Source organism: Schistocerca gregaria, chromosome 1 (genome assembly GCF_023897955.1).
Source record: "Schistocerca gregaria isolate iqSchGreg1 chromosome 1, iqSchGreg1.2, whole genome shotgun sequence".
Classification (NCBI taxonomy): Eukaryota; Metazoa; Arthropoda; class Insecta; order Orthoptera; family Acrididae; genus Schistocerca; species Schistocerca gregaria.
In genome coordinates this window covers 627,984,035-628,011,516 of record NC_064920.1, presented here as the reverse complement: position 1 = coordinate 628,011,516, position 27,482 = coordinate 627,984,035, and the positions used below count along the sequence as shown (strand labels likewise).

At 43.3% G+C, this 27,482-nt stretch overlaps 2 protein-coding genes across 2 annotated transcripts in view; one reads left to right on the top strand and one right to left on the bottom strand.

Annotated features, from left to right (window-relative positions):
• Nucleotides 1-27,482, bottom strand: part of LOC126359702 (transmembrane channel-like protein 7) — a 169,139-nt gene that overhangs the window by 107,615 nt on the left and 34,042 nt on the right. The window lies entirely within an intron of this gene.
• LOC126359655 (calpain-A) overlaps nt 3,842-27,482 on the top strand; it is a 573,819-nt gene continuing 550,178 nt past the window's right edge. The window contains exon 1 of the mRNA XM_050007648.1: nt 3,842-3,964. Coding sequence (XP_049863605.1) covers nt 3,873-3,964 — 92 coding nt within the window. The 5' untranslated portion in view covers nt 3,842-3,872. The remainder of the gene's footprint in view (nt 3,965-27,482) is intronic.

The following is a 27,482-nucleotide window of genomic DNA, read 5'->3' as shown; positions in this document are numbered from 1 at the left end:
TAACTGAAGTCGCTTCCCTATTTTATCTAATACTGACCGAGTCAGACCGTGGCTGTGTACAATTAATGCAGGCTGATTCTTACAAAGGAGAAGACAGCAACCAGCCACTATTAATACTGCTATTTATTTAAGTAAATAGGCCGTAACCGGCTTCGAACTGACAAGTTCATCATCAGATGGCTGTTCACATGATCTGCAAGATAAACTTTACATCTTCGTCAGTTTTCGATTTTTAATCTCCCACTGTGGCGAAATATTCTTGGTGTGTTGGTGCCATCGAGAATGCCGCGCGATTTTGTTGCGAAGTTGCAGGATTGTATTTTTCAAATATTCCAAAATATATGCAGCACTTACATAATTTGCACGTCACCATATTGTGCAAAGCACCATACACACACACACACACACACACACACACACACACACACATCAAAAAGTATTTGCCACATGTGAATTTCACACGAAGATTGCAGATTTATGAATACTGACACTGAGGGTGTAGCTTCTGCCATAATGAGTACCGAGCGAGGTGGCGCAGTGGTTAGCACACTGGACTCGCATTCGGGAGGACGACGGTTCAATCCCGTCTCCGGCCATCCTGATTTAGGTTTTCCGTGATTTCCCTAAATCGTTTCAGGCAAATGTCGGGATGGTTCCTTTGAAAGGGCACGGCCGATTTCCTTCCCCATCCTTCCCTCACCCGAGCTTGCGCTCCGTCTCTAATGACCTCGTTGTCGACGGGACGTTAAACACTAATCTCCTCCTCCTCCTCCATAATGAGTACCACAATACACATTCCAGTTGAAGAAAAATGGACATCTTTAAAATGGGTAATCACAAACAAATATAAGTACAGCGAAGGTAACTGCGAAGAAACCTTGGGCAACAGAAGAAATACTTCAGTAGATCGATGGGAGAAGCACAAAAATGCTCGGTAGCAGACAAGAACACAGCAACTTATTGTCACTGAGGAATGAAATAAACAGAAAGTGCCGGAAAACTAAAGCAAAATGACTACAGGAAATCTCTGAAGAAGCTTACAAGAAATGGTCACTGGAAGGACTGATTCAGCATATGTGAGACGAAAAGCGGAAAGGGACCTCTCGTAGAAAATTTTGGATTTTAGGTTACTGTAATTTTTAAGTTCAGCACTGAATTCTCAAAAAGTTATTTTTAAAAATAGATTTCTATCTCTAACTTTGAGTGAGTTATGACAAGCTGAATATTTGTGATGGAAAAGACGTGTTGTGACATAATGAGCTTTTAAGTTTCACTTTATTACCATTGTTTAATTGGACTTACTTAGGAAACAAATTCTGCGTATATATTACCCTTAAAATGTCCTTTGCCTAATGGTACAAGCTTTTTTAAGTTGACACGACATATTATGTTGTTACACGCTTCAGATCTACAGAACATTGCAGTGTACTTCAGTTTAAAACCAAGTAAATTGGCCCCAACTTGAGAGAAATTAGTGAACCCTGTGAAGTTCCCTTTTTGTGAAGTATTGGTAATTTTATTCGATATCATGACCAACTTCAAATTGGCAACATCCGTAGGTATTTATAACTCTAACATAAAAAGCTCCAGTTGTCTTGTTTGGCTTTATTGTAACAACAAAATCTACTTCTTTTATACAAAACAACTCTGAGTTCCTTAAAATGCCTCTAAAATATAGGAGACGCTATTTTCTGAAGCACCGCATTCACAGCTGCGAGATATTGAAAAGGAGCCTTTTGTCAGGTCAGTGTTATTTCCCCATAATTACAAGAGGTTCGCTTTCAGAAGACCGATATCGTCCACTTTTAATGATATTATTGACTTCTGTTATATTCAAACAAACTTCAAATAGATAATGGCGTGTGCGGAATGAAGTAAACCATCGTAATACAAAAAAAACCAACGAAAATGGCTATTTTAGACACTATAGAACATTTTTTGTAGCAAGAGGTCCCTTTTCTCTTTCCGTCCCACATACAGCAAAGTGAAAAACATCTTCAGTGAAGTTAAAAGAAAAGGTGTCAACATTAAAAGTGTAAGAAGAAGTCCGGTGTTAAATGTAGAAGATAAAGCGTTCATAGGACTTCTAGACCTAGAGAAAGTGTTAGACGGCGTAAAATGGTACAAGGTGTTCGAAATTCGCAGAAAAATAGGTGTAAGCTATACGGAAATATTCAAAAAGATTTCGGGCTTGCAGCCGGTCGTCAGCTTCATCCACGATATGGAAGCGAACGACGACCGGCTGCAAGCCCGAAATCTTTTTGAATATTTAGTTCGCCGGGAAAATCTTAATTTCACATTATACGGAAATATTTAGCAAGGCTTGGAACGTATATCGAAAAGACAGATTACGCACTGAAATGAAAAGCTTACTGTGGTGTCAGTTGTAAGTTGTCGGTTCAGGTAGCTGCTGCAGCTATCTCACTCGAGCGCTCGTTTGGTATCCAATGAGCGTCAAGTCGAGATGGCAAGAACACAACAACGAAAGGCGTCTTGCGTTCTCCGTTTCAAGACGTGCAATTCAGGAACACCTCCATGTAAGGGCATTTCTGTATTATGAGTTGCCTCATCGATGGGACATGTCTCAATGGTAAATGAAAACTTAGACCCTAAACTTAACTATAAAAAGTACCCAGAGACAATATGTGCATGCATGAGAGAGATACATACCCTAATAAAATCGGACCGTCCTTTTGAAAATAAAAATTTTTTAGTCCTATGCGGAAGTTAACATTTACCTGAAGTTTCTGACTTAATTCGTGTGGAAAATGTAGTCCTGTGAAATAGGATGAACGTTTTTGAAACACCCATCTTAGAATATCGCTCAGATGTGAGTGACCCGCTCCAAATCAGACTAACAAGGGATATTCAGGGTATACAAAAAAGGGAAGCATGAATGACAACAGGTTTGTGTGGACAGGAGAGTGTCACGGGGATGCTGAAAAAACTGTACTGGTAGACGCTTCAATAATAGATGCAGACCATCCCCTTGAAGTCTACTTACAAAGTTTCAAGGACCAGCTTTAAGGAATCTAGGAATGTGCTACAGATACTTACATCTCCCTCAGGGACGGCCAAGACATGATTGAAGCTTAGACTAGTTACAGCACATACAGAGGAATTTGACAGGTCACTTTTCTCGCGCCCCATACGCGACTGGAACGAGAAGAACAACCAATAACAATGGAAAGTTTCTCTGTTATTGTGTACCTCGTACCAATTTAAATCGCCCAGATAGTACTGCGTGTTAAAGCGGCTCTTCCGGGGAGTTGTGCCGGCGCGGGATCGAATCTTCCAGGGGGATAAACGAAAATAACTGGTGTGCTGGCCAGCCTGCATGCGGTTTTTAGGCGCTTTTCCACGTCAGACTAGGTGAATACCGGGCTGATACCCAAGTCCCGCCTGAGTTACAAGCTTCGCAAACATTAAGAAAACTCTCACACACTTTCACATGAAACAGACTAATTGCAGACCGTTGGGGTGCACACATTCCATCCCAGGAAGTAATGGGGGTGCCGACAGGAAGGGTAACCACTACCTCTTTAATTAACTTTGCGAGATGCGTTGGTACCCATGCCGACCCCCACTGATGTGAGACAAAGGTACAAGAAAAAGGAGGGCGTATAATTCGTACCAAATTCACAAGAACAAAATTTCATTGAAAAGTCCTAACAAAATGTGTTCTGGCTGGAGTGCTCACAGCCGCTGTGGCGACCCCCGCAGGCGACCCTGCGGCGACGACCAGCTCTCAGCGCCGCTCTGCCAGCGTAGCGTCGTCGTCGTCGGCGGCGGCGGCGCCGGCAGCGGCAGCGGCGCCGTGTCTAAAAGTGTTCAGTGGTCGGCGCGCCTGCTCAGCCGCCACATCTGCCGCCATGCCGGGCTCGGGACACTACTACCACCACTACTTCCACGACTCGCCCGCGGACCTCATCCGCAACCACCTCGACCACTTCCGCCGGAGCAGGTGTGTGCTTCCGCTGCACTGCAAACCTTCTACCCACACACCGTAGCATCCCATTATGTCGGTAATGCTTAATCATAACAGCACACATTACCAGAAAACTAGACTAGATTCTACGACCGCTTCTTCAGCGTAGTAGCAGGGCAACTTTGGGGCACATAATTTTCACAAAGTAACAAAAATATCTGTTCACTTCCTATTAAATAATATAAAATCAAAAAAGTTAGAATACTTCGCCTACTTTCATTCCGTAATGTCGTGCGGGATCAATTTCTGAGGTAATGCATGAATCCAAACTAACATTTCCGAGTCCAAAAGAGTCTAATACGAATTCTTTGCTGGTCAGCTCGAGAACGTCCTGCATAGGCTTGTTTAAGGTTCTCTGCTACTTTCCAATACGTTTATTCCTTTATGAAGTTTGTCATGATTAATATATTCCTTTTTTCCAAACCAACAACACACACACTAAATCAGTACTCTAAATAAGAATAATCTTCATAAAGATGTAAGTCACTTACTTTGGTCCGGAAATGTGCCCGTTATTCAGAAACACGCGTTTTCAATAACTTGCCAGCAGTCGTAAAAAGTTCAGTTACTAATAAAGTTCAATTTTAGAGGAGCCTAAAGAAATTAATGGTAGCCAACTTCTTTTACTCCACTGACGAGCTTCTTACTAAACCGATTGATGTATATGTCATTAACAATATCAAATAAGTGTTACATAAAATCTGACTTTAGCACATTTTCAGTACACAATGAAAGTAAGTGTTGTAAACTAATTTTTCTGTTTGATGCTAGCCTAAGACTCAATACATGCACGTTAATATACTGTTTATTTACACGACTTTTGACGAGTTTATTGTTATCTCTTAAATGAAAATTTGTTTAATATTTTTTGATTTATTCCACGTCAGTGAGAACCATTTCACTTAGGATCTGGGAAAGGGATATTAGCATATTTTTTCGTATATGTATAATATACAGACAAAAGTTCTCTGGTTTCCAGCCGGACGGCAGCGTTAGGGTGTCGTAACGTTTCGACTAGTGTTATACTCATCATTTTTAGCTTCGAATTTTGCCAGAAGATGGTGAGTATGACACTCGTTGGAACGTCGCGTTATCTTAACCCTGGCATCCGGCAGGAGATCCGAGAGCTTTTCTTCAGTATTATACGCCGGAAAAGTCTACTCTCGCACATATATTATGTACTCTTCTTTTATGACATTTCCTATATCCTTGAGTGCGTCCTCACTGCGTATCTATGGAACAAAAGTAGTATTTATCTAATTTCGCATTCGAAACTATTTCACCATCTTGCACACCAGAGCATACGTACGCTAACGACTTTACGCTAACGACTGCTCATTATAAGATTCGAAGGTACTATACCCCATCCAGACCCAACTGGATATTTTGATACGGGGACATGATGAGTAGAAACGAAGAACACAATATTTTGTGACAGACTTATAAACAGGAATTCAATAAAACTGTAGCGATATGTCACCAAACTAGGCTTTATGATCCTTCAGTTACAGTTTACCAGCAACAGACAACATTCTGTTGCATTACCACATTTCTTTCTCTCAGCTGTGATGTAAGTCTTCTGGATTAGATGCTGCTGAAGGATGTGAGCACGTGAGATCATTTTAAATATATGTGTCACAAACTTCACGATTTATTGCTAATTTCAGCTTTTCTACTCTACGACATTTCCACTTCTTGTACGTCGTTATTTCTGTCTAACTCTGCACTGCCGGTACCACACTTTGACAGACCTTCGTAGAGCATTAGGAAAATCACAGAGACCATACATAAAGATGAGGGGACCTCTCAGTAAACACCAATTACCAACCGTGCCGCATCTGTAGTTCTCTGACTCAAATAACGCAAGATGATTTCTTAGAGAGCCATTGCATTTTTAATTCATTAGTCTAAAATTTACTGGTAACGTGACTCTCGATTTGTAAACAGATGATTTTAGGAGATGACAGTGAAGGAAATCCTGTATGTTGCTTTGTTACAGTTCTTTCCCAGAACTACGGACGTGAGGTAAGAGTTTGTACGGTATCTGTCTACACCGTACTACCTTCATTTATGAACACAGTTTGCAACAGTGGGCTGTAAGGCGAGAGCGATACGTTGAAAGAGACTGGTGAATAAGCAGATGTTCTTGGTTTGCTGTCAGAAAAGCGAAGATCTCTTTCTCGTAGAGGCCAAGTATCAGGGTTTCAGCGGGAAATCTTGTAGTCTCATAATACGGACTCGGCCATGCTTCTTGACACTGTACATGCAGAGAATACTACCAGCATTTACGTCAGAGAAAGCTCTCCTCCCTTGTAAATTTTAGCCTTGATGAGGGAACGCTTAGGATGTTGACATTACTAATCCTGTTGCGAAACCCCGCAATTCACGTAGCTAGAAGCGAGAAAGAATATTTCTCGTACTTATCATTTCATCGTGATCGTAATAAACAAACTTAAACATTCACACATTATCAATAAAAATCAGCAAAGAACAGCTTATTTAAATTTTAAATAAATAAGAGTTCGCAGCGTTGTTTGCATAAAAATCTGGTAGATGCTATTACACAAGCGTTGTATTACTGCAAATATACCCACTATCTAAATTACTAACGCACAGGGAGGCTTGACAAGAATTTTACTCTTCATTTCGACTAGTTTCAGAGAATAGATTAACCAGTGGAGTGCATTATAGGCGACTACTAAATAGTTAATAACATCAAATGCGGTTCTCAGACGCTGTTACATCATGGCATTCATATAACTTTAGACCAAACAGACAAGCAGCCAGTCTCAAAAGTTTAACAGATACACTCGCTCATCAGTTTTCATTCTTTCAGTGCCGGGGTTTTGAGCGCAAATAACATAAGCGGAATGTCAGATCTTTCATGGCCAACTGACTAAAATAGTGTCGTTATTACTAAGAACGTCTGTCCGCTTAAGGTCTCATGTGGCTGGGCAATACTTATTTTGTAGCCACAACTGTATTCAAACATCCGTATACTGATTAAATTTAACGTAAAACATTCAAATAGGCGGAAAGGTCCGCTATTGTTTGATTCCGTCGTCATCACTTAGTCAGTCAGATGAACGAATCACAAGCGTTAAACAAGTATTATTCATCTGGCGACATTTAAGGAGATATTATCACACAAATCAAGCAATGAAGCAGTTGTCAGATAGAGATTCAATGCGAGGATGGTAGGGATGTGTACTTCATATGCGAAGGAGATGAAACTCTAGTCCGATCAAGTTTTGAGTGTCTTTCGTCAATAGCCTCTTTCTAAGTTTGATTAGCCAAAGCGAAAGAGATCGAGCGAGAAAGAAGAAGGCAGTCAGATCCTAAGAAAGTTTTTCAGTCATAGAAAGTCCGTTGGCGAATTGTTTAGCGAATGATTCTGATGGTCCCAACTATCAGAATAAGACGTATGAGATTCGGCAGAAAGTACAAAAGCTCAATAACAGAAAGTTCATTAGTGAATTCTGTTCAAGTACGTTCAGGAAAGAGTGGCTATGTGAATAAATAGATTTAAACAAAATTATTGCTTTTCTTTAAGAGGCACATTTTGTTTTGTTGTCGTGATGTCTAGTCCAAAGACTGGTTTGATGCAGTTCCCCATGCTACTCAATTCTGTTCAAGCCTCTTCATAACCGAGTAACTACTGCAACCTACATCCTTCTGAATCTGCTTAGCGTATTTATCTCTTGGTCTTCTTCTACGATTTGTACCCTCTTCGCTTCCCTCCGGCACTAAATTGATGACTCCTTGATGCCTCAGAACATGTCCTACGAACCGATCCCTTCTTCTAGTCAACTTGTGCCACAAATTCCTCTTCTCCCCAATTCTATTCAGTATCATGATCCAACCATCTAATCTTCAGTATTCTTCTGAAACACCACATTTCCAAAACTTCTATTCTGTTCTTGTCTAAACAGTTGATCGTCCATGTTTCACATTCATACATGGCTACACTCCATACAAATACTTTCTTCCTGACACTTAAATCTATACTCGATCTTAACAAATTTCTCTTCTTCAGAAACGCTTTCCTTGCCATCGCCGGTCTACATTTTATATCCTCTCTAATTCGACAATAATCAGTTATTTTGCTGCTCAAATAACAAAACTCATCTACTACGTCAAGTGTCGCATTTCCCAATCTTATTCCCTCACAATCACCTGATTTAATTCGACTACTTTTCAGTATCCTCGTTTTGCTTTTGTCGATGTTCGTCGTGTATCCTCCTTTTAAGACAGTGTCCATTCCGTTTAAGTGTTCTTCAAAGTCCTTTGCTGTCTCTGACAGAATTACAATGCCATCGGCAAACCTTAAGGTTTTTATTTATTCTCTTTGGATTTTAATTCCTACTCCAAATTTTTCTTTTGTTTCCTTTACTGCTTGTTCAATGCACATATTGAATAAAATCGGGGATAGGCTACAACCATGTCTCACTCCATTCTCAACCACTGCTTCCCTTTCGTGCCCCTTGACTCTTATAACTGCCCTCTGGTTTCTGTAAAAATTGTAAATAGCCTTTCGCTCCCTGTATTTTACCCATGCCACCTTCAGAATTTGAAAGAGAGTGTTCAAGTCACCATCGTTAAAAACTTTCCCTAAGTCTACAAATGCTAGAAACGTAGGTTTGCCTTTCCTTAAACTAGTTTCTAAGATATGTCGTATGATCAGTATTGCCTCGTGTATTTCTACATTTCTATGGAATCCAAACTGATCTTCCCCGAGGTCGGCTTCCACCAGTTTTGCCATTCATTGTAAGGAATTCGTGTTAGTATTTTGCAACCATGACTTATGAAGTTATAGATCGTTAATTTTCACACCTGTCAGTACCTGCTTCATTTAGAATTGGAATTATTATATTCTTCTTGAAGTATGGGGGTATTCCGCCTGTCTAATACATCTCGCCCACCAGATGAAAGAGTTTTGTCATGGCTGGCTCTTCCAAGGCTATCAGTAGTTCTAACGGAATGTTGTCTACTGTCGGGGCCGTGTTTCAACTTAGGACTTTCACTGTTCTGTCAGATTCTGAACGTAGTATCATATCTCCCATCTCATCTTCATCTACGTCCTCTTCCATTTCCATAATACTGCCCTCAAATACATCACTCTCGTATAGGTCTTCTATATACTCCCTCCACATTTCGGCTTTCCCTTCATTGCTTAGGACTGGTTTACCATCTGAGCTCTTGACAGTCATACAGGTGGAAGAGGTATAATGCAAAAATTAAGTTTACAGTTTTTCTTCACTTTGGCAACGAAATTACAAGTTCTCGAGAAAGATAAGCCCTCCTTGTTTATTTATGTGGCTTAAGTTAAGTATCTGATAGTAACAGACGTGCTGTTTCGTTTTCGAGTGCTTTTGAGATAAACGACTTTTTGTGTACCGTCGGTATTTCTTTAGTCTGACGCATCTACGAAGGAATCTCGTGAGATACATTCACATTGGTGTAGTTTGGACTACAAAAATACTTCTTTCAAGTACGGTCGACTATGTTGCTATCCAAGAGTATTGATTTTTATATTTTCTGCAAAACCAATAAGTTCCGTAATCCACTTAATACTGAGAAACTGGAATTATCTGAGAAATAGTGAAAGGTGAAAATATAGGTGGGTGTAAAGATATGAACTGGACGAAACATGTAGCAGGTTTGCGTCAACAGACTTCTCATGTCAACAGACTTCTCATATGAGGATGCTGTTGGATTGCTTTCACCCAGCTGAACGTCAAGAAGAAAGAAAGGAAGGTAGATTACAGTTTAAGGTCATCAGAGAAAGAAAAGATATTTGATTGGACAATGATAGGGAATGAAAGGAAAAATGTGCTACTGGACTTGCCTAATAAGGATGTATTATGCTAACGGCATAAATCACAGTAGCTACATTTAAAAAAGTTCATAATTAATGTACCTTAGTTCTTTCAAAGGAAGAAGACTCTTTCACATTATGCTCAGTTTATTTTATAATTATTTTCGTTTTGTAGGATAGGTGTTAAATTTATCGGAGAGACATTGAAAACTTATTACTAAAGCCTATGGAAGAAGAATTTTCTACAAAATGTGATAAATTCTAAAATAGCAGGTACAAAAAATTATTTGATTCGTTAATAATAAAATTTTTTCAACAATATTTTAGTGTACCTTCCTTTCCTGCCTTTCCCACATACTGTTTAAAAGCAAATTAGTGCAAACCTCCTCCTCTTCAGTTAAGTCTTCAATACCCCAGCCCATATGCTGAGCTCACGCAGTCAACATTCTGAGAAGTGGCGTCCTGCCTGCCACACTCCGTAATTGTTTTCAGATTACCCAATGAAACCTCTTTCCGTTATTTTCTATACGTGAAGCTGTTCACCCCTCGTGGAGCGGCGTCAAAATGTCGGCACACCACCCTAGCAAAGAGAAAGAATTCCTTAACGAAACACAGGTGTGTCCAGTCACACGACTGGGCTCCCAATCCAGAGCCTTCTAAGAAGCGAGCATTTGGAGAACTATGCTTTGATCTTCTATTACCATGCATGTCTCATACAGGGTTATTGAAAAGTAACTTACACACTTCGTGGGTGTAGTGAATGCATCAAAAAAGACTAAAATGTTAAAAAACATGTTATCTGAAATTGCTTTATTTCCGAGATATGCAGTAGAGTAGGGTTCAGGAGCGCAACAAAAATAAGACGAAATTAATTCTTAGCGATTTAAAAGTAAATGTACACAGTTCGTGAGTGTAATGTTTGAATCAAAATAAGAATAAAATGTTAAATAAAGTTTTGTGTCTAATTACTTTAATTCAGAGTTATGGAAAGAAACGACACGAAGGGCTCCGAAATTCAGGCCAACTATGTACTGTCATTTACCCCAGAACATGTTCAAAACGATGCTCTTGTAGATAAAGATAGTGACATACTCGACAAGTTACCGCTGTCACAATGCTGCAGGCTCCGTTCATCTCATTCTGCACGGTTGCAAAGTCATTTTCTGTTGTCATTTTCAGTTCGCTGCTGTAGTTGTGCTGCATTATCAGTCGCAACACCATACGCGAGCTCCATGAGACGGGCACAAAGGTAGAAGTCCGGCGGGGCTAAAGATCTAGAGATTTGGCGGGCCAAGCAACTTGCCTTGCACGGCCTATCGCTTATCGGGATACACAACACTGAGATACTCTCTTGCCTCCCGACTGAAATGTGCAGGGCCACCGTCATGTATAAACCGTAAGATGGTTCGTGAAGCGAGTGGGACTTCATCAAGGAGACCAACCAATTCATGTTCCAAAAATCGTCGATGCAATCTGCCAGTCAGGCTATGTGGAACGTGCGGCACGAGCAACTGACTGTCCACTAGAAGCACCAAATGTTTACTGCCAAAGGTTCAAAATGTCTGAACACTATGCGACTTAACTTCTGAGGTCATCAGTAGCCTAGAATTTAGAACTAATGAAACCTAACTAACCTAAGGACATCACACACATCCATGCCCGAGGCAGGATTCGAACCTGCGACCGTAGCGGTCACGCGGTTCCAGACTGAAGCGCCTAGAACCGCATGGCCCTACCGGCCGGCCAGATTTACTGCTAAAGAATACTGATATGCTTGTACTCTTGTTACGCGAGAATTCTCGCATGCCCACACGTCCATATTAGGAATCAGAAGCTCCCGACTTTTTCGTCTGATTCGTGAACAGAAAGTGATTAAGTCATTTATCCCAAAAGTAACTTTTAAATGAGGTAATTCATCTTAATTTCTGCAGAGGAAATTTATCATTCTTAGAAAGCGACGGAGCCGACAACCTGTGTATTAGCTGAGTCGAAACTGCACCAACAACTAAGAGGATATATCTCTCTCATCGCGCGAAACTTGCGAAATCCCGACGATACCCAAAGAGCCGTTTATCTCAAAGCACTCGGAAGCAGAACAGGAGAACAATTAACGTCAGATATTTAAGTGGGCGAATAGAGGGGCGTTATCTTTCGAGGAAACTTGTGATTTCGCTGCAAAGTGAAGGCGACAAAAACGATCAGCTTATTTTCCACATCTGACCGTATTGAACAACGACCATATTCTCGTTAAAACTGTGCAGTGTACCCCTCCCCTACCTCACCCCCGGCCGCTTCTCCCCGAACTTTTCGGACTGGATACGCGGGTGGTGGCACCTTAACGTTCGTCAGAGGACCACGGCAAACATAGGGCGTGGCGCGTAAGTCACAGCACGTGACACTGTAGGTCTTAACGAGTACCAGCAGCCGTTTCCGGTGCGGAGCAAGTAACTATTTCAGACAAGTTCAATAATTCTTGACTGCGCGTTTAAAAGCATGCAAGCTGTCGACATTGCACGATATAATTATGTCCTTTAGGGGGTACCTTTCCAATCACACATTGATTTCCCGTGGGTCATGCAAGGAGTCGAGCGTTCGTGAAGAAAGGACAAGCCGACTAGTGTGACGTCACAAGTTCGTTGCGGTACCTGTATTTCCCGCGGGTCCCCCGTTCATCATAACGATGCACTTCCATCGCAGTAAGTTTCCCGGTCATCTCCACAGGATAGGATAGGCGGGCGTCACAGACTCCTCGACGTGGAAAGAATGTCGATCGTACTGGAGACGTCGGTGACTGTTCAGTTCGGCACAATCACTCACTATTTCAGAAAGAAATCACCGGTTACCGCCGTCACCAGCCACCTTCAGATCATGGAGACAGATGTAGTACTTCCTCCAACAGCCGTGAAAATTACATAGCCAGCATGGTTTTCTCAGTGGCCGGAGTGAAGTACTACATCTGTATCCATGGTTTGAAGCGGCTCGGTATAAATGCAAACAGCTAAGTAGTGAAGTATATGAGTATTTGTGCTGCGAAAAGTGAATATTTTTCCGGGTTGCACGTAAAAGAAGTGTTACATAAACAAATGTTTCGTATTTATCATCATCTCACGTGGTGTGTGACTACTGTACCATCTGAAGGAGCGAATGCGGAATGAAAATTACTTTAGAGTATTTGACGATACACTATGAAAAGGAACTGTAACTCTTAGCCCGTGTAAACACTAGAACGAACAGCCAGTGAAGATTCTGTTGTCTAATAATAATAATAATAGCCTTGAAGTGAGATGATTAAAAAAGGAAGCAAAACAGCTGGTAGTAATAATGGCTGGCTTAAGTTTGTACACGACCGCTTCATTTTCTAACATAGGCATAAATAAAACATACAACGCAACCTTCTTATTTATTATATTTTCCTTTAAATATTTAGATTCTTATATAACAAAAATAAAGTTAAGATACGTCCCCGCCACTGCCTCCCAACGAAGTACTCAATTGTTCTCGAGTTATGACGTTAATGTAAAATATAAGGCAACTTTTGTTGCTCTGAAGTTCAGTCATATGAACGCAGTAACATACTACTTTACACCTGATTACTAGTTTCGGTTGGTAGACGATTGTCCTGAGATCAAACATGCTAGAGGTTTTGTGTTTACGTACGCTGCAGACTACAACGCCAACGTCTGCAAGTCATCTCGGCACTAGCTCACTAATGAGGCAAGCTTTCAGTACATGTTAATTATACAAGGGGTAGTGTTCTGACGTTTTCAAACGGTGACCTTCAGTCCGGAACCGCGTTGCTGCTACGGTCGCAGGTTCGAATCCCACCTCGGGCATGGTTGTGTGTGATGTCCTTAGGTTAGTTAGGTTTAAGTAGATCTAAGTCTAGGGGACTGATGACCTCATATGTTAAGTCCCATAGTGCTTAGAGCCATTTGAACCAAACGGTGACAAAATGCTTTGACTAATATTTAACTGTCATACCCTAATGCTCATAAATGAAGGATAATTGCAGAATGTGGTGCCACACAACGTGGCACAACACAAAACTGGCACTAAATAGCATAGGCACATAGGGAACACACGAGACACAGATCTGTAAGTCCAGGGTATTGGTGATAAGTTGAGAAAACCGTCGCGAAACACAAGTGCTACAAAACGCCATTGTTTCCTGCGCATGTACCCCGACACCAATATGGGATATGATCACCATGCACACGTAGACAGGCCGCACAACGGGGTGGGATACTCTGGATCAGGTGATCGACCAGCTGCTGGGGAATAGCCTCCCATTCTTGCATCAGTGCCTGTTGGAGCTCCTGAAGTGTCGGAGGGGTTTGAAGACGTGAAGCGATACGCCGACCGACAGCATTCAAGACGTGCTCTATGGGTCGCCTGATATCTTCCGTTTCAAGGTACTCCTCTACGATGGCAGCTGGGTGGTGCCGTACGTTATCATCCATCAGGAGGAAGGTGGGACCCACTGCACCCCTGAAAAGGCGCAAAATGACGTCCCGTTACACCTGACCTGTTACAGTTCCTCTGTCAAAGACATGCAGGGGGGTACGTGCACCTATCATAATCCCGCGCCACACATCAAGCCACGACCTCCATACAGATCCCTTTCAAGGACAAAAGGGGTTGGTATCTGGTTCCTGGTTCAAGCCAAATGAAAACCTGGCGATAATCACTGTTCAGACCATACCTGGACTCATCCGTGAACATACCCTGAGACCACTGTTTCAATGACCATGTACTGTGTTCTTGACACCGGGCTTCACGGGCTCTCCTGTGACGAGGGGTCAGTGGAGTGTACCTTGCAGGTCTCCAGGCGAATAAACCATGTCTGTTCAGTCGTTTGTAGACTGTGTGTCTGGAGACAACTGTTCCAGTGGCTGCGGTAAAGTCCGGAGCAAGGCTACCTGCAATACTCCGTGGCCGTCTGGGGACACTGATGGTGATATATCGGTCTGTTGTGGTGTTGTACACTGTGGACGTCCCGTACTGTAGCGCCTGGTCACGTTTCCTGTCTGTTGGAATCGCTGCCATAATCTTGAGATCACACTTTGTGGCACACGGATGACCCATGCTACGACCTGCTGTGTTTGACCAGCCTCTAGTCGCCCTAGTATTCTATCCCTCATAACGTCATCAATATGTGTTCTTCGAGCCATGTTCAACACACAGTCACCATAAGCACGTCTGAAACGTCTGCACACTTACTCGCTGCACCGTACTCTGACATGCACCAACACACCTCTGCGTATGAGGACTGCTGCCAGCGCCACTGTGCGACGAGCGCACGTCAAATGCACCGCATGGTCATACGCCGAGGTGATTTAAACCCGCAAATCTTCCATCAGAGCATTGTTTCACCATGTATCAGCATTATCCTTAATTTATGAGCATGTATTTTTATCATCGCCATATGCAACGTTGCACTCAGGTACACTTTTTAATAAACATGGTGCAGAACTGTACTCTATAACCTCGCTGATATAACCAACAGCGCATTGAAAGCTTCGTTCATTAGTATGCTTGTGCCGAGATATACTTTCCGATGTTGGCATTGTAGCTTACAGTGTACATCGACGCAGAAACTCTAGCATGAGCGATCTGAAGGTGGTTATATTGCAACAAAAGCTAGTATACAGTTATAAAGTAATGTATTACTGCGATCTGGATGAGTCTTAAAATGTATAACTTTTTATAAAAATGTTGTTTGTCTCCGTCACCGGATGATGTCATGTCTTACTAACCAATGACGATTGTCTTCAATTCTTCTATGCCGACCTGTTCAATGTCACTGTTTCTTTAGAGTCCCTATAGACAGGCGACATCGAACGAATTCAGAGATGCGCTTCTAGGACAGTAAAACGTCCAGCCATATGAAAGTGCAACATTGTGCAGGTCACTACATCGAGAATGCTTGGAAGAATGGCGACGTTGTTCTTCTGAAATTCTGTTGGGTAAACTTGGAGAACATATACCCGTACTTTCCTCAAGTCTGGGCTACAATTGTATTGTCTCCAAAGTATATCTCGCCTAAAGACCTTGAGAATCAGAGATATTAGACACAGTGTTATGTTTCCCTTGTGCCATATGCGAGTGGAGTAGGAGAGACAATTAATAACTTGCGGAGTGTACCTAGGACGTTAACAAAAAGTGTTGTGTACTTTGAGAGTTGGTAGTATTCATCGAAACAAGGAAATAAAGTGCGGAAAACATGGGTCCAGAAATGTATATGAGATATTAATGCTCGTTCGTAGTAGATGCTCACCGTGACTTCCATTCATAACAACTGTTTATGGAGGTGCTCAACGGGACGCCCATGACATTGAATCCCCCTGCCCTTCGACGTATGGTAAGTAATCATGGTCTCTTTGATGATCACGCGATTATTGTACTTGTTGAGACGCACCGAAACGGCTATCTGTAGCGTCTGCACATCGTTGACCGGAGTCGCCTAGATTAATTCCTTTAAATGTTCTCATAACCGAAAGTTTAAGGAAGTGAGGTCTAGGGAACAAGGAGACCAGTGTGGTAGTTCTGAAATGACAGCGTGAGATACTCATTGCTGCGAAAATGTGCTGTTGCACGAACCTCATCTGTAGTTTTTACTGTCATTGCGCACCCTACAACTAAGTAGGCAATGCGTTGAAGAAAAAGTCCTCATAACGAGCCACACATTGTCTTCGGTAGCCAGTACGGTTCTATTAATCTGACGCCAAGAACGCCATCCCATACGGTGATGCCCTCTTTCTACGACTGAATGGAAATTTGCATCAGCTCACACATGCTGATAATGAAAATCCGCAATACCACCTCTTGTGAACACTTCGTTAGTAAATAACTTTTTTAAAGGCCGCTGACAGAACTGCAAAGGGCCACGAAGCTCTTGTGGCCTTCGGGTTTGGACAAGCTGAAGATGGTATGGATACAGAACAGCAATTGTTCACAATGTACCGCCCAGCCAAGACACTGCATTGCTGCTTATCGTCGCACACTGATTCCGGGATGTTTTTCGACTAAATATAACACACTCTGCTCTTCTCCCAGACTTGCTCACAGCCTTCCACTGTCTTTGGGGTTTCTGGAGAATATGTGCTCCTAAGACGCTGAAAAAGTATAATGAACTGCTTATTAGTTGGTATTCTGCAGCATGGGTATTTTGTAACGTACGGGGCATGAGTTTGCAAGCTATTTCTATTTGCTAAATCTTAGCAGAAAATCCTATAGGAGATCAATAGTGGAGCAGTAAGCTTCCACTGCTAAACGTGGTGGAAAGAGAAAAAGACAATGTACTAAGCCATTCGTTTGTACAAGCGGGATAATGACAGTAAAGACGCCATTATACAACATCAGGCTTGGTGGTCTAGCGCTAAATTGTAAACCTGAGCCCGTATGGTCACGGGATCGAATCTCGATCAGACACTGGAATTTTTCAGTCTGCCCTTACACTAGAGTCTATCTCTCAATTATGTGAAGAAACGCCAGGAACGACACATGATTCGGAATCCACGTTAAGCCATTAAGATTACTGGAGTAGTTTAACAGAGAGCAAGTGATCGAAGTGGCGTCCGTTGAAAGAACTGGCTGAATGTCCGTCTTGAGGAACCACAGATAATCATGCCATACGAATGTACGTTACTTTACCGGTATACGTTCCCGACTATGTGAAAATTTGCTGCACAATAACACCCTCAAACAGAAAAGCAACTAGAACCGCACTTCTGACTGAAGACTAATGTGCACCTAGAGGGCCGTTGTACAGAAAGACGTCAAAACATCGTGAGGACCACGCTGATGGAGCGTTACTATAATGGCTGTGCTCACATCCACAACCACACGTGTTTCAGACCTCCTACCAACATCAAACCTTAGACAGTTTGCGTTTCCAGAGTCATACTTAGTTTTCTTTGTTTCGATGAGTGCTACGACCTCTCAAAACATTCAACAGTTGTTTAACATCCTCTACAGTATACTGGCATGTAAATGTAGATGACGATATTATTATTTGTAACAACACTTGTAATGCTGGCACTCTTAAGAACTGTTAAATGTGTTTCCCTGTCCAGTCCCATTAACATGAGCACCCGTCAGAAGCCTGAATAACTATCTTTTGCAGCGGGGACCGCTGTGAGACGTGCAGGAAGAGAGTCAACGAGACACTGGAAGGTGTCGAAAGGGATGTGGTCCCACAGATTGGGTTTAAATCCGGCAAGTGTGGTGGCTAGGGGAGTACGATAAACTCAGCCTGATGCCCTTACAACCACTTACGTACATTGCGAGCTGTGTGACACATTGTGTTGTCCTGCTATAGCTGCCATTGTGCTGAACAAAAATAAACTGCACAGAGAGGTGGGTAAGGTCCCCATGGGCAGAAGCATGCTTGTGTTGATCGAGTGTGCCTTCCACAATAACGCGATAACCGCGGGAATGCCATAACTCTCCCTACCCTGGCCTCGACTCTTCGACGATTGTTGCAGCGTATTTGCTTTCAGACGTTTCACACAGTACACGCCAACGGCCTTCTGTTCGATGGAGCATTAAAAGTGATTTATCTCAAAAGGTCACCTGCACCTGCAACCACTCAGCGGACATCCAGGTGCGTTTTTTTCAGTCAGTCTTCCGACTAGTTGAATTCATCCCGCCACGAATTCCTCTTCAGATGAAGAAGACAGAGATTGGAATACATCCAGCAAATAATTGAGGACGTAGGTTGCAAGTGCTACTCTCAGATGTTTCACTGCCATACAATCCTGTACTCCAGACGTCATTCTCAGAAGTTTCTTCCTCACATTAAGGCCGATATTTGATATTAGTAGACTTCTCTTGGACAGGAATGCCCTTTTTGTCATTGCTAGTCTGCTTTTGGTGTCCTCCTTGCTCCGTCCGTCATTGGTTATTTTACTGCCTAAGTAGCAGAATTCCTTAACTTCATCTACTTCGTGACCATCAATACTGATGTTAAGTTTCTCACTGTTCTCATTTCTACTACTTCTCATTACCTTCGTCTTCCTTCGATTTACTATCAGTGCATGCTCTGTACTCATTAGACTGTTCATTCTGTTCAGCAGATTATGTAATTCTTCTGTACTTCCACTCAAGATAGCAATGTCATCATCGAATCGTATCATTGATATTCTTTCACCTTGAATTTGAATTCCACTCCTGAACCTTTCTTTTATTTTCACCATTGCTTCCTCGAGGTACAGATTGAACAGTAGGGGCGAAATGCTAGATCCTTGTCTTACACCCTTTTTAATACGAGCACTTCGTTCTTGGTCGTCCGCTCTTATTATTCCCTCTCGGCTGTTGTACATCTTGTATATGACCCGTCTCTCCCTATAGCTTACAGCTACTTTTCTCAGAATTTCGAACATCTTGCATCATTGTACATTGTCGAACGCTTTTTTCAGGTCGACAAATCCTATGAACGTGTCTTGATTTTTCTTTGGGCTTGTTTCCATTATTAACCGCAACGTCAGAATTACCTCTCTTGAGCCTTTACCTTTTCTGAAGCCCAACTAATCGTCATCTAGCGCACCCTCAATTTTCTTTTCCATTCTTCTGTATATTATTCTTGGAAGCAACTTGGATGCATGAGCTTTTAGGCTGATTGTGCGTTAATTTTCGCACTTGTCAGCTCTTTCCGTCTTCCGAATTGTGTGGATGATGCTTTTCCGAAAGTCACATGATATGTCTCCAGACTCATACATTCTACACACCAACGTGAATAGTCGTTTTGTTGCCACTTCCCCCAAATGATTTTAGAAATTCTGATGAAATGTTATCTATCCATTCTGCCTTATTTGATCTTAAGTCCTTCAAAGCTCTTATAAATTCGGATCCTAATACTGGATCCCCTATCTCTTCTTAATCGACTCCTGTTTGTTCTTCTATCACATCAGACAAATCTTCCCCCTCATAGAGGCTTCCAATGTATTCTTTGCATCCATCTATCCGCTCTCTCCTCTGCATTTAACAGTGGAATTCCAGTTGCACTCTATGTTATCACCCTTGTTTTTAATGTCACCGAAGTTTGTTTTGTCTTTCCTGTATGCTGAGTCCGACAATCATTTCTTTTTCAGTGTCTTTACTTTTTTCCTGCAGCCATTTCGTCTTAGCTTCCCTGCACTTTCTATTTATTTCATTCCTCAGCGACTTGTATTTCTGTATTCCTGAGTTTCCCAGAATATTTTTGTACTTCCTCCTTTCATCAATCAATTGAAGTATTTCTTCTGTTACCCACGGTTTCTTCGCTGCTACCTTCTTTGTACTTACGTTTTCCTTCCCAACTTCTGAGATGGCTCTTTTTAGAGATGTCCATTCCTCTTCAACTGTACTGCCTACTGAGCTATTCCTTATTGCTGTATCTGTAGCCTTAGAGAACTTCAAGCGTACCAAGTCATTCCTTAGTGCTTCTGTATCCCACTTCTTTGCGTATTGATTCTTCCTGACTGATGTCTTAAACTTCAGCCTACTGTTCATCACTCTTATATTGTGATCTGAGTCTATGTCTGCTCCTGGGTATGTCTTACAATTCAGTGTCTGATTTCGGAATCATGCCCGTTGATGTCGAACATAGGCGGTGATCACATTATTGTGACTGGACCGTGTATTTGGGCTAACTAAGATTATTAAATCACCACGACTGTCAAAATGCCAAGTCTGACAAAAACAGTGAAGCACCCAGAATGGAAGGAGCAAACGAAATGAAACTTCGTGGATGGAGGGGGCATGTGATGATATTTCAGTTATTACAAAATCGCGGCAAATTTAGAGAGAATTTGGCAGTATGAACCCAGTTATGACGTTGTATACCTCCTGGCCTGGATTCATGCACTAATCATCTACTAAGGCAAGCTGGCCCATAATTGTTGTAATTGCTCTTTGTTATCCTGGATACTAGACTTGATACGGAGTTGACAACCGATATGACCCCACACATGCTTCGGAGGCAGATCTGTTTATCTTGTTGGCCGTGTGAGTATACCACTCATAGAGTTCATAGAGACACGTACGATAGGTGGGCGAGCATCATCCTGTCGAATAATGGCACGATAGTACTGTCGCATGAGAACTAACACAGAAGGACACAGGCTGCAGCCGACATAATGTTGTGCCGCCAGAGTTCCCTTAATAAGCACCAGCCGTGACCTGAAATCGTAACCGATATATTTCCGCATCTTGACGCGAGAAGTAACACCACTGTTCCTCTCCCACACACTGGAAAAATGGATCTTTTCCCCATATCACCGCCATGCTCGTCGACGATGGTCATTCGGTGTTGCGCAGAACTGCGACTCGTCCCTGAAAACAGTGCCCGGCAACTCATCAGCGTTTCGTGCTTCCCGGTGACGGCAGCCGTTTGTGTTATGCAGCCTGGGACGGTTATTCCTTATTTCGGCTTCTGTTAGTCTCATACTAATGTTGCGGGATGACAGAAAGTTGCAGACAAGCCGTTACTTGTTCTCGGATGGCAGGTGCAGATGTAAAAGGTTTGCGATATCCATGGTGCGATCCTCCCTTCTGGTGGTCGACCGGAAACATGACAACGAGTATGCCTGCATTCACGTTCCATACAATCCAACATTGGGCCACTGTCACAAGCGAATGCCCCACAAATCCGGATATTGCACGTACTGCATGATTCGACCACTGCCCTAATGACGACCCACAATGAGGCCCTTCCAAACTCTGTCAAGACGTTAAAACGCTCTCTCACACGAGTACACGGCATCTCCGTGTCCTTCTCAGTGGACCCCCCAAATGTGACGCTGTTTTGGCCTCTTATACACTCTGCCAGGCTTCGTAACAACACGTCCGCAGCTCGTTGTTTACTGGCTAGCGTTGCTGCCTCTGTATCACGGCATCCCGAGTTCGATTCCCGACCGGGTTGGGGATTTTCTTTGCCCAGAGAGTGGGTATTTGTGTTGTCCTCGTCATTTCATCATCATCATTCGTGATAGTGGCTAGATTGGACTGTGTAAAAAAAAATCGACTGTGTTAAAAATTGGGACTTTCGACGGCCGCGCAGTTGAGCGCCCCACAAACCAGTCATCATCATCATTATCATCATCATCATCATAGTAACAAGACTCGACACGAACAACGCTAATGCACTCTGGTGGCCGTTCTGTCCCTCTTAGCCGGCCAGGGTGGCCGAGCGGTTCTAGGCGTTACAGTATGGAACCGCGCGACCGCTACGGTCGCAGGTTCGGATCCTGCCTCGGGCATGGATGTGTGTGATGTCCGTAGGTTAGTTAGGTATAAGTAGTTCTAAGTTCTAGGGAACTGATGACCTCAGTAGTTAAGTCCCATAGTGCTCAGAGCCATTTGAACTATTTGTCCCTCTCAGAGAACAGCAACTCTGGTCATTTACATGCCCGCAGATGGTGCGCACCTGTACAATGACTTCCGACCATGTGTTTTGGGTGCTCCACTTTTTGTCAGGCAGTGTTTTCGACCAATACAATGGTTAGAACGTTGTCTGTGAAACAAAGTAAGTTCCATATTTGAATTCGCTCACGACTAGCGGGAGTAAATTGGAAAGCACTGAATGCAAGTGAAGGTATTCCATTAAAAGTAGCATAGAATGAATCTGTAGAGAGATATTTCGAACATTTAAATTGTTTCATCGTGAGTACTTTGTGAGATATTGCACTAATGCCACTGATGCAACTTTTCGATAGCATTCATGGGGGCCATGTTTACAGCCTTGGTTGCATGTTATAGTACTAGAAAATGGCCTGTCAACTAGAAGTATGGGTCATACGAAAAAACGCGGTTCTTAGAATACAAAATTGCAAAAACGAAGATGAGGAATTAAGATTCTGTGGACGACGAGGATATTACAGAAGAAGTTCAAACGCGATCTGGACAGGGATGGGGAACGAAATTGTTTTCAGAGTAACAATATGGAGAAAGTATGGAAAATTTAAACCCATACTTTTCTCTCTATGAGAGCGCGAGGCAGCATTATTTTGTTTTTACATAGTGTGAACAGCAAAATAGGTAAGTGTAATGAAACAGGTGCCTTGTTCTTGATATTCTATGCAGTTATACCGTATCTGTCGTTTGAATTCTACCGCTTAACTGCTGCAAGTTGCAGTCTTAACTCTGAAATCACTCCATCAAAGACGACGAACAGTGATTCGAATGAATATGAAGTAACTGGCAACGAATCGTGCAACAGAATGTTAAAACATCAGGAACCAGCTTGAGACCTCGACTATTATCTGTAACTTCCTGAGACAAAGTCACTGACAGATGGTTTGCGCCAACAAGGAGTGAGAGATTTTCCCTGTTACTGGGTGCTTCATTATCAGCTTAACTTGCGATAACAAGAGTTATGACAAGGTATTTTATCGGAATGTATTTTACGTATATGAGATAACACAGTAAATCCGACCAACGGACAATGCAGTTTTTAAAGTAATTCTAGGAATTATCGCGCAAGCCGTATGTCACAACCGCGAAGGAAAAAACAGCTGACAGCGAGCCATTTGAGCGAGATTGTGATGCGCTACTTATTGCTAAACTCATCTTTGCCTATCGACAGTCATTCTAATTTCTCTGATAAATAGTATCGGTCGGTGAAGACAAACAGATAAGTAACTGACAGCTATCTGTAAGATAGAATTTTTTCGTTGGTTTAGAATTTGATTTTATAACTATTTTATTATTTTCATTAAGGTTTTAGATTTAATCTAATAATCTTTTAATTTAATTTAATAAACTTTTTAACTATGTGCCAGACTACAGCCGCGCGTCCAACAACGGTAGTGGAACCAGATTAAGTTCTCAGATGAGTCCTTATTCAGTCCGTAGAATGATTCTCGATATCAGCTAGCGTGCAGAGAACGAAGAACTTACTACTTTACCACAAACATGCTCGGTGATGTTGCGCTGAGCGTAATATCATGATAACGTAAATAGCACTCACGGTTTAGGCTTGTTACGGCCGTTGCCCAGAAGGCAGTTCGAGGAGCGATCTGTGACGGTGGGACACGTGACCAGCATGTCGCCAAGCCCTCCAGACATTATTGCCAGTAGGTGAAAATCTGGGGATGCAGCTGCTTCTTTATTCAAGCAGCTTCGCATTTGGCTACCATAGGCTCTACCTCAGAAAAAAATCTGAAGAGTTACAGGGAATCGAGGTCTCGTCATTTCGCACCAAATGCAGCAACACTAATCATTCGGCTAAAGAGACGATTGCAAGAGCTTGCTCTTTTCACATCCTCTTAGAACAATCAATTACATGGAAACGATGTTGTACCTAAACAGAGGAAGTACACGCTAAACTTTTCCGTGGTGGTGCGGCCGGAGCCTCTGTTCGCGTGGAGAACGGCCGTGCCAGCTGTTCGAGTGAGGGCACGGCGTGAATGTACCGCCCAGTTTATCGGCGGACGCAAATCCCAAGAGGGTGGCGGAGATGCTTTCAGGAGTTGTGCCACTGGCGCTCAGAGTATGATCTTACGGCGAACCATTTTGGACCTGAATGTCGCAATATGAGAGTGTCGTTCCGAAACAGCGAAAACCGCTGAAAATGAACAAGGCCTCGGAGCCCTTTACAAGGGGGATGGCAGATGAAATCCACAAAACTACAGTCTGATATCACTGGCATCCGTCTGCTGTGGGATCTTAGAACATACACTCCTGGAAATTGAAATAAGAACACCGTGAATTCATTGTCCCAGGAAGGGGAAACTTTATTGACACTTTCCTGGGGTCAGATACATCACATGATCACACTGACAGAACCACAGGCACATACACACAGGCAACAGAGCATGCACAATGTCGGCACTAGTACAGTGTATATCCACCTTTCGCAGCAATGCAGGCTGCTATTCTCCCATGGAGACGATCGTAGAGATGCTGGATGTAGTCCTGTGGAACGGCTTGCCATGCCATTTCCACCTGGCGCCTCAGTTGGACCAGCGTTCGTGCTGGACGTGCAGACCGCGTGAGACGACGCTTCATCCAGTCCCAAACATGCTCAATGGGGGACAGATCCGGAGATCTTGCTGGCCAGGGTAGTTGACTTACACCTTCTAGAGCACGTTGGGTGGCACGGGATACATGCGGACGTGCATTGTCCTGTTGGAACAGCAAGTTCCCTTGCCGGTCTAGGAATGGTAGAACGATGGGATCGATGACGGTTTGGATGTACCGTGCACTATTCAGTGTCCCCTCGACGATCACCAGAGGTGTACGGCCAGTGTAGGAGATCGCTCCCGACACCATGATGCCGGGTGTTGGCCCTGTGTGCCTCGGTCGTATGCAGTCCTGATTGTGGCGCTCACCTGCACGGCGCCAAACACGCATACGACCATCATTGGCACCAAGGCAGAAGCGACTCTCATCGCTGAAGACGACACGTCTCCATTCGTCCCTCCATTCACGCCTGTCGCGACACCACTGGAGGCGGGCTGCACGATGTTGGGGCGTGAGCGGAAGACGGCCTAACGGTGTGCGGGACCGTAGCCCAGCTTCATGGAGACGGTTGCGAATGGTCCTCGCCGATACCCCAGGAGCAACAGTGTCCCTAATTTGCTGGGAAGTGGCGGTGCGGTCCCCTACGGCACTGCGTAGGATCCCACGGTCTTGGCGTGCATCCGTGCGTCGCTGCGGTCCGGTCCCAGGTCGACGGGCACGTGCACCTTCCGCCGACCACTGGCGACAACATCGATGTACTGTGGAGACCTCACACCCCACGTGTTGAGCAATTCGGCGGTACGTCCACCCGGCCTCCCGCATGCCCACTATACGCCCTCGCTCAAAGTCCGTCAACTGCACATACGGTTTACGTCCACGCTGTCGCGGCATGCTACCAGTGTTAAAGACTGCGATGGAGCTCCGTATGCTATGGCAAACTGGCTGACACTGACGCTGGCGGTGCACAAATGCTGCGCAGCTAGCGCCATTCGACGGCCAACACCGCGGTTCCTGGTGTGTCCGCTGTGCTGTGCGTGTGATCATTGCTTGTACAGCCCTCTCGCAGTGTCCGGAGCAAGTATGGTGGGTCTGACACACCGGTGTCAATGTGTTCTTTTTTCCATTTCCAGGAGTGTATTCTGAGGTCATACGCAATGAGGTATTTCGAACAGAATGGCGTACTTCACGTCAACCAGCACGGATTCCGAAAACGTCAGTCATGCGACACACAAATCGCGCTTTCCCCCGATTACATCTTAAAATACATTAATCGATATAATCAGCAGGAAACAGTATAACTTGATAGCCAAAAGTATTATACGCAATACCACGTCAATGATTTTTGAAAAAAGTAGAATAATATTGGGTATAAAACTAAATTTGCGATCGAATTGAGGGTTTGTTTGCTGGAGGACGTAGTGCCTTATTTTGCATGGAGAGTGATCGACCGAAGTTGAAGAAACTTTGATCGTGTGCCAGGCAGTTGTACTGGAACGTCTGCTGTCCACGTTGTATATTACCCATCTGGAAGACAATATTAATAATTACATTATACGTTTCCGAGTGCAATTATCTGTAATGAAATACTGCCTGAAGAATGCTGCACCAATATCCAAGCAGATCTTTGCGAGATTTCAAAGTTTTCTAAAGTCTGACACATTGCTTTAAATGCACAGAAATGTAAAATTGTGCACTTCACGTTAGTATCCTATGACTACAATATCAGTGAGCCATAATCATATTGGGTTGGTGCATAAGTTCCTAGCGTTTTTCCATAAGGTGAATAATAAACACAACAGTCACACAACAGAGACTTTAGTGATCAATAATATAGTCTCTTTCACTGTTTACAACAATCTGCCAACGCAGTTTTAACTTTTACATTCCGTGAATGTAGAAATCACATTATTTTGAGGCGAAGAACTCGTCGAGTCATTATAATTGCGTGCGCCTCCGCGGCCAGAGTCAGTGGACATAAAAGTTTTCTGGGTGTGGTTCCGCGTCATAATGTGTAAAACTACTGCTGCTGGAGAAAAACCAACAGCAGTAGTTTTATACATTATGACGCGGAACCACACCCAGAAAACTTTTATATCGTCGAGCCATGATCTGAGCGCATTTTCATCTGGACAGGAAGTTTCCTGAAGATTGTTCGATAGAGAGCGGAGAAGGTGAAAATCTGAGGGCGTTAAACTAGGTCAGTAAGGTAGGTACGGAATGACTTCCCAATCCAACTGCCGAACAGTGTTTTTTGTCAATCTTGCAGAGTGCGAGCGAGCATTATCGTGGAGTAGCATCACTTCACGCAGTTTTCCTGTTCGTTATTCTTGGACTGTGTCTGCAAGTCGTCTCAGTTGCTGACAATAAATGTCAGCAGTGATGGTTACACCTAGAGGGTGCAATTGGTAGTACATTACACCGTCGTTGTTCCACCAGATGCATAACATTATCTTTTGTGGATGAGCGCAAGTCTTTCCACAGGGAGTTGCTGCCTTATCTCGGCTCAACCATTCCGTTCTTTTCCTTGTGTTAGCATAGAGACATCATTTCTCGTCACCAGTAACGATACAGCAAAGGAATGGTCGGTTTGTTCAAAAGCCAACTGATGACGGGCAAGCAGAGATGCACATGTGGCCACCCGCTGATTTTTGTGATTGGCCTAGAGGATGCGATACCCACACTCCCGATTTTTGAACCTTCCCCATTGCAAAATGTTGCACTATGGCCGAATGA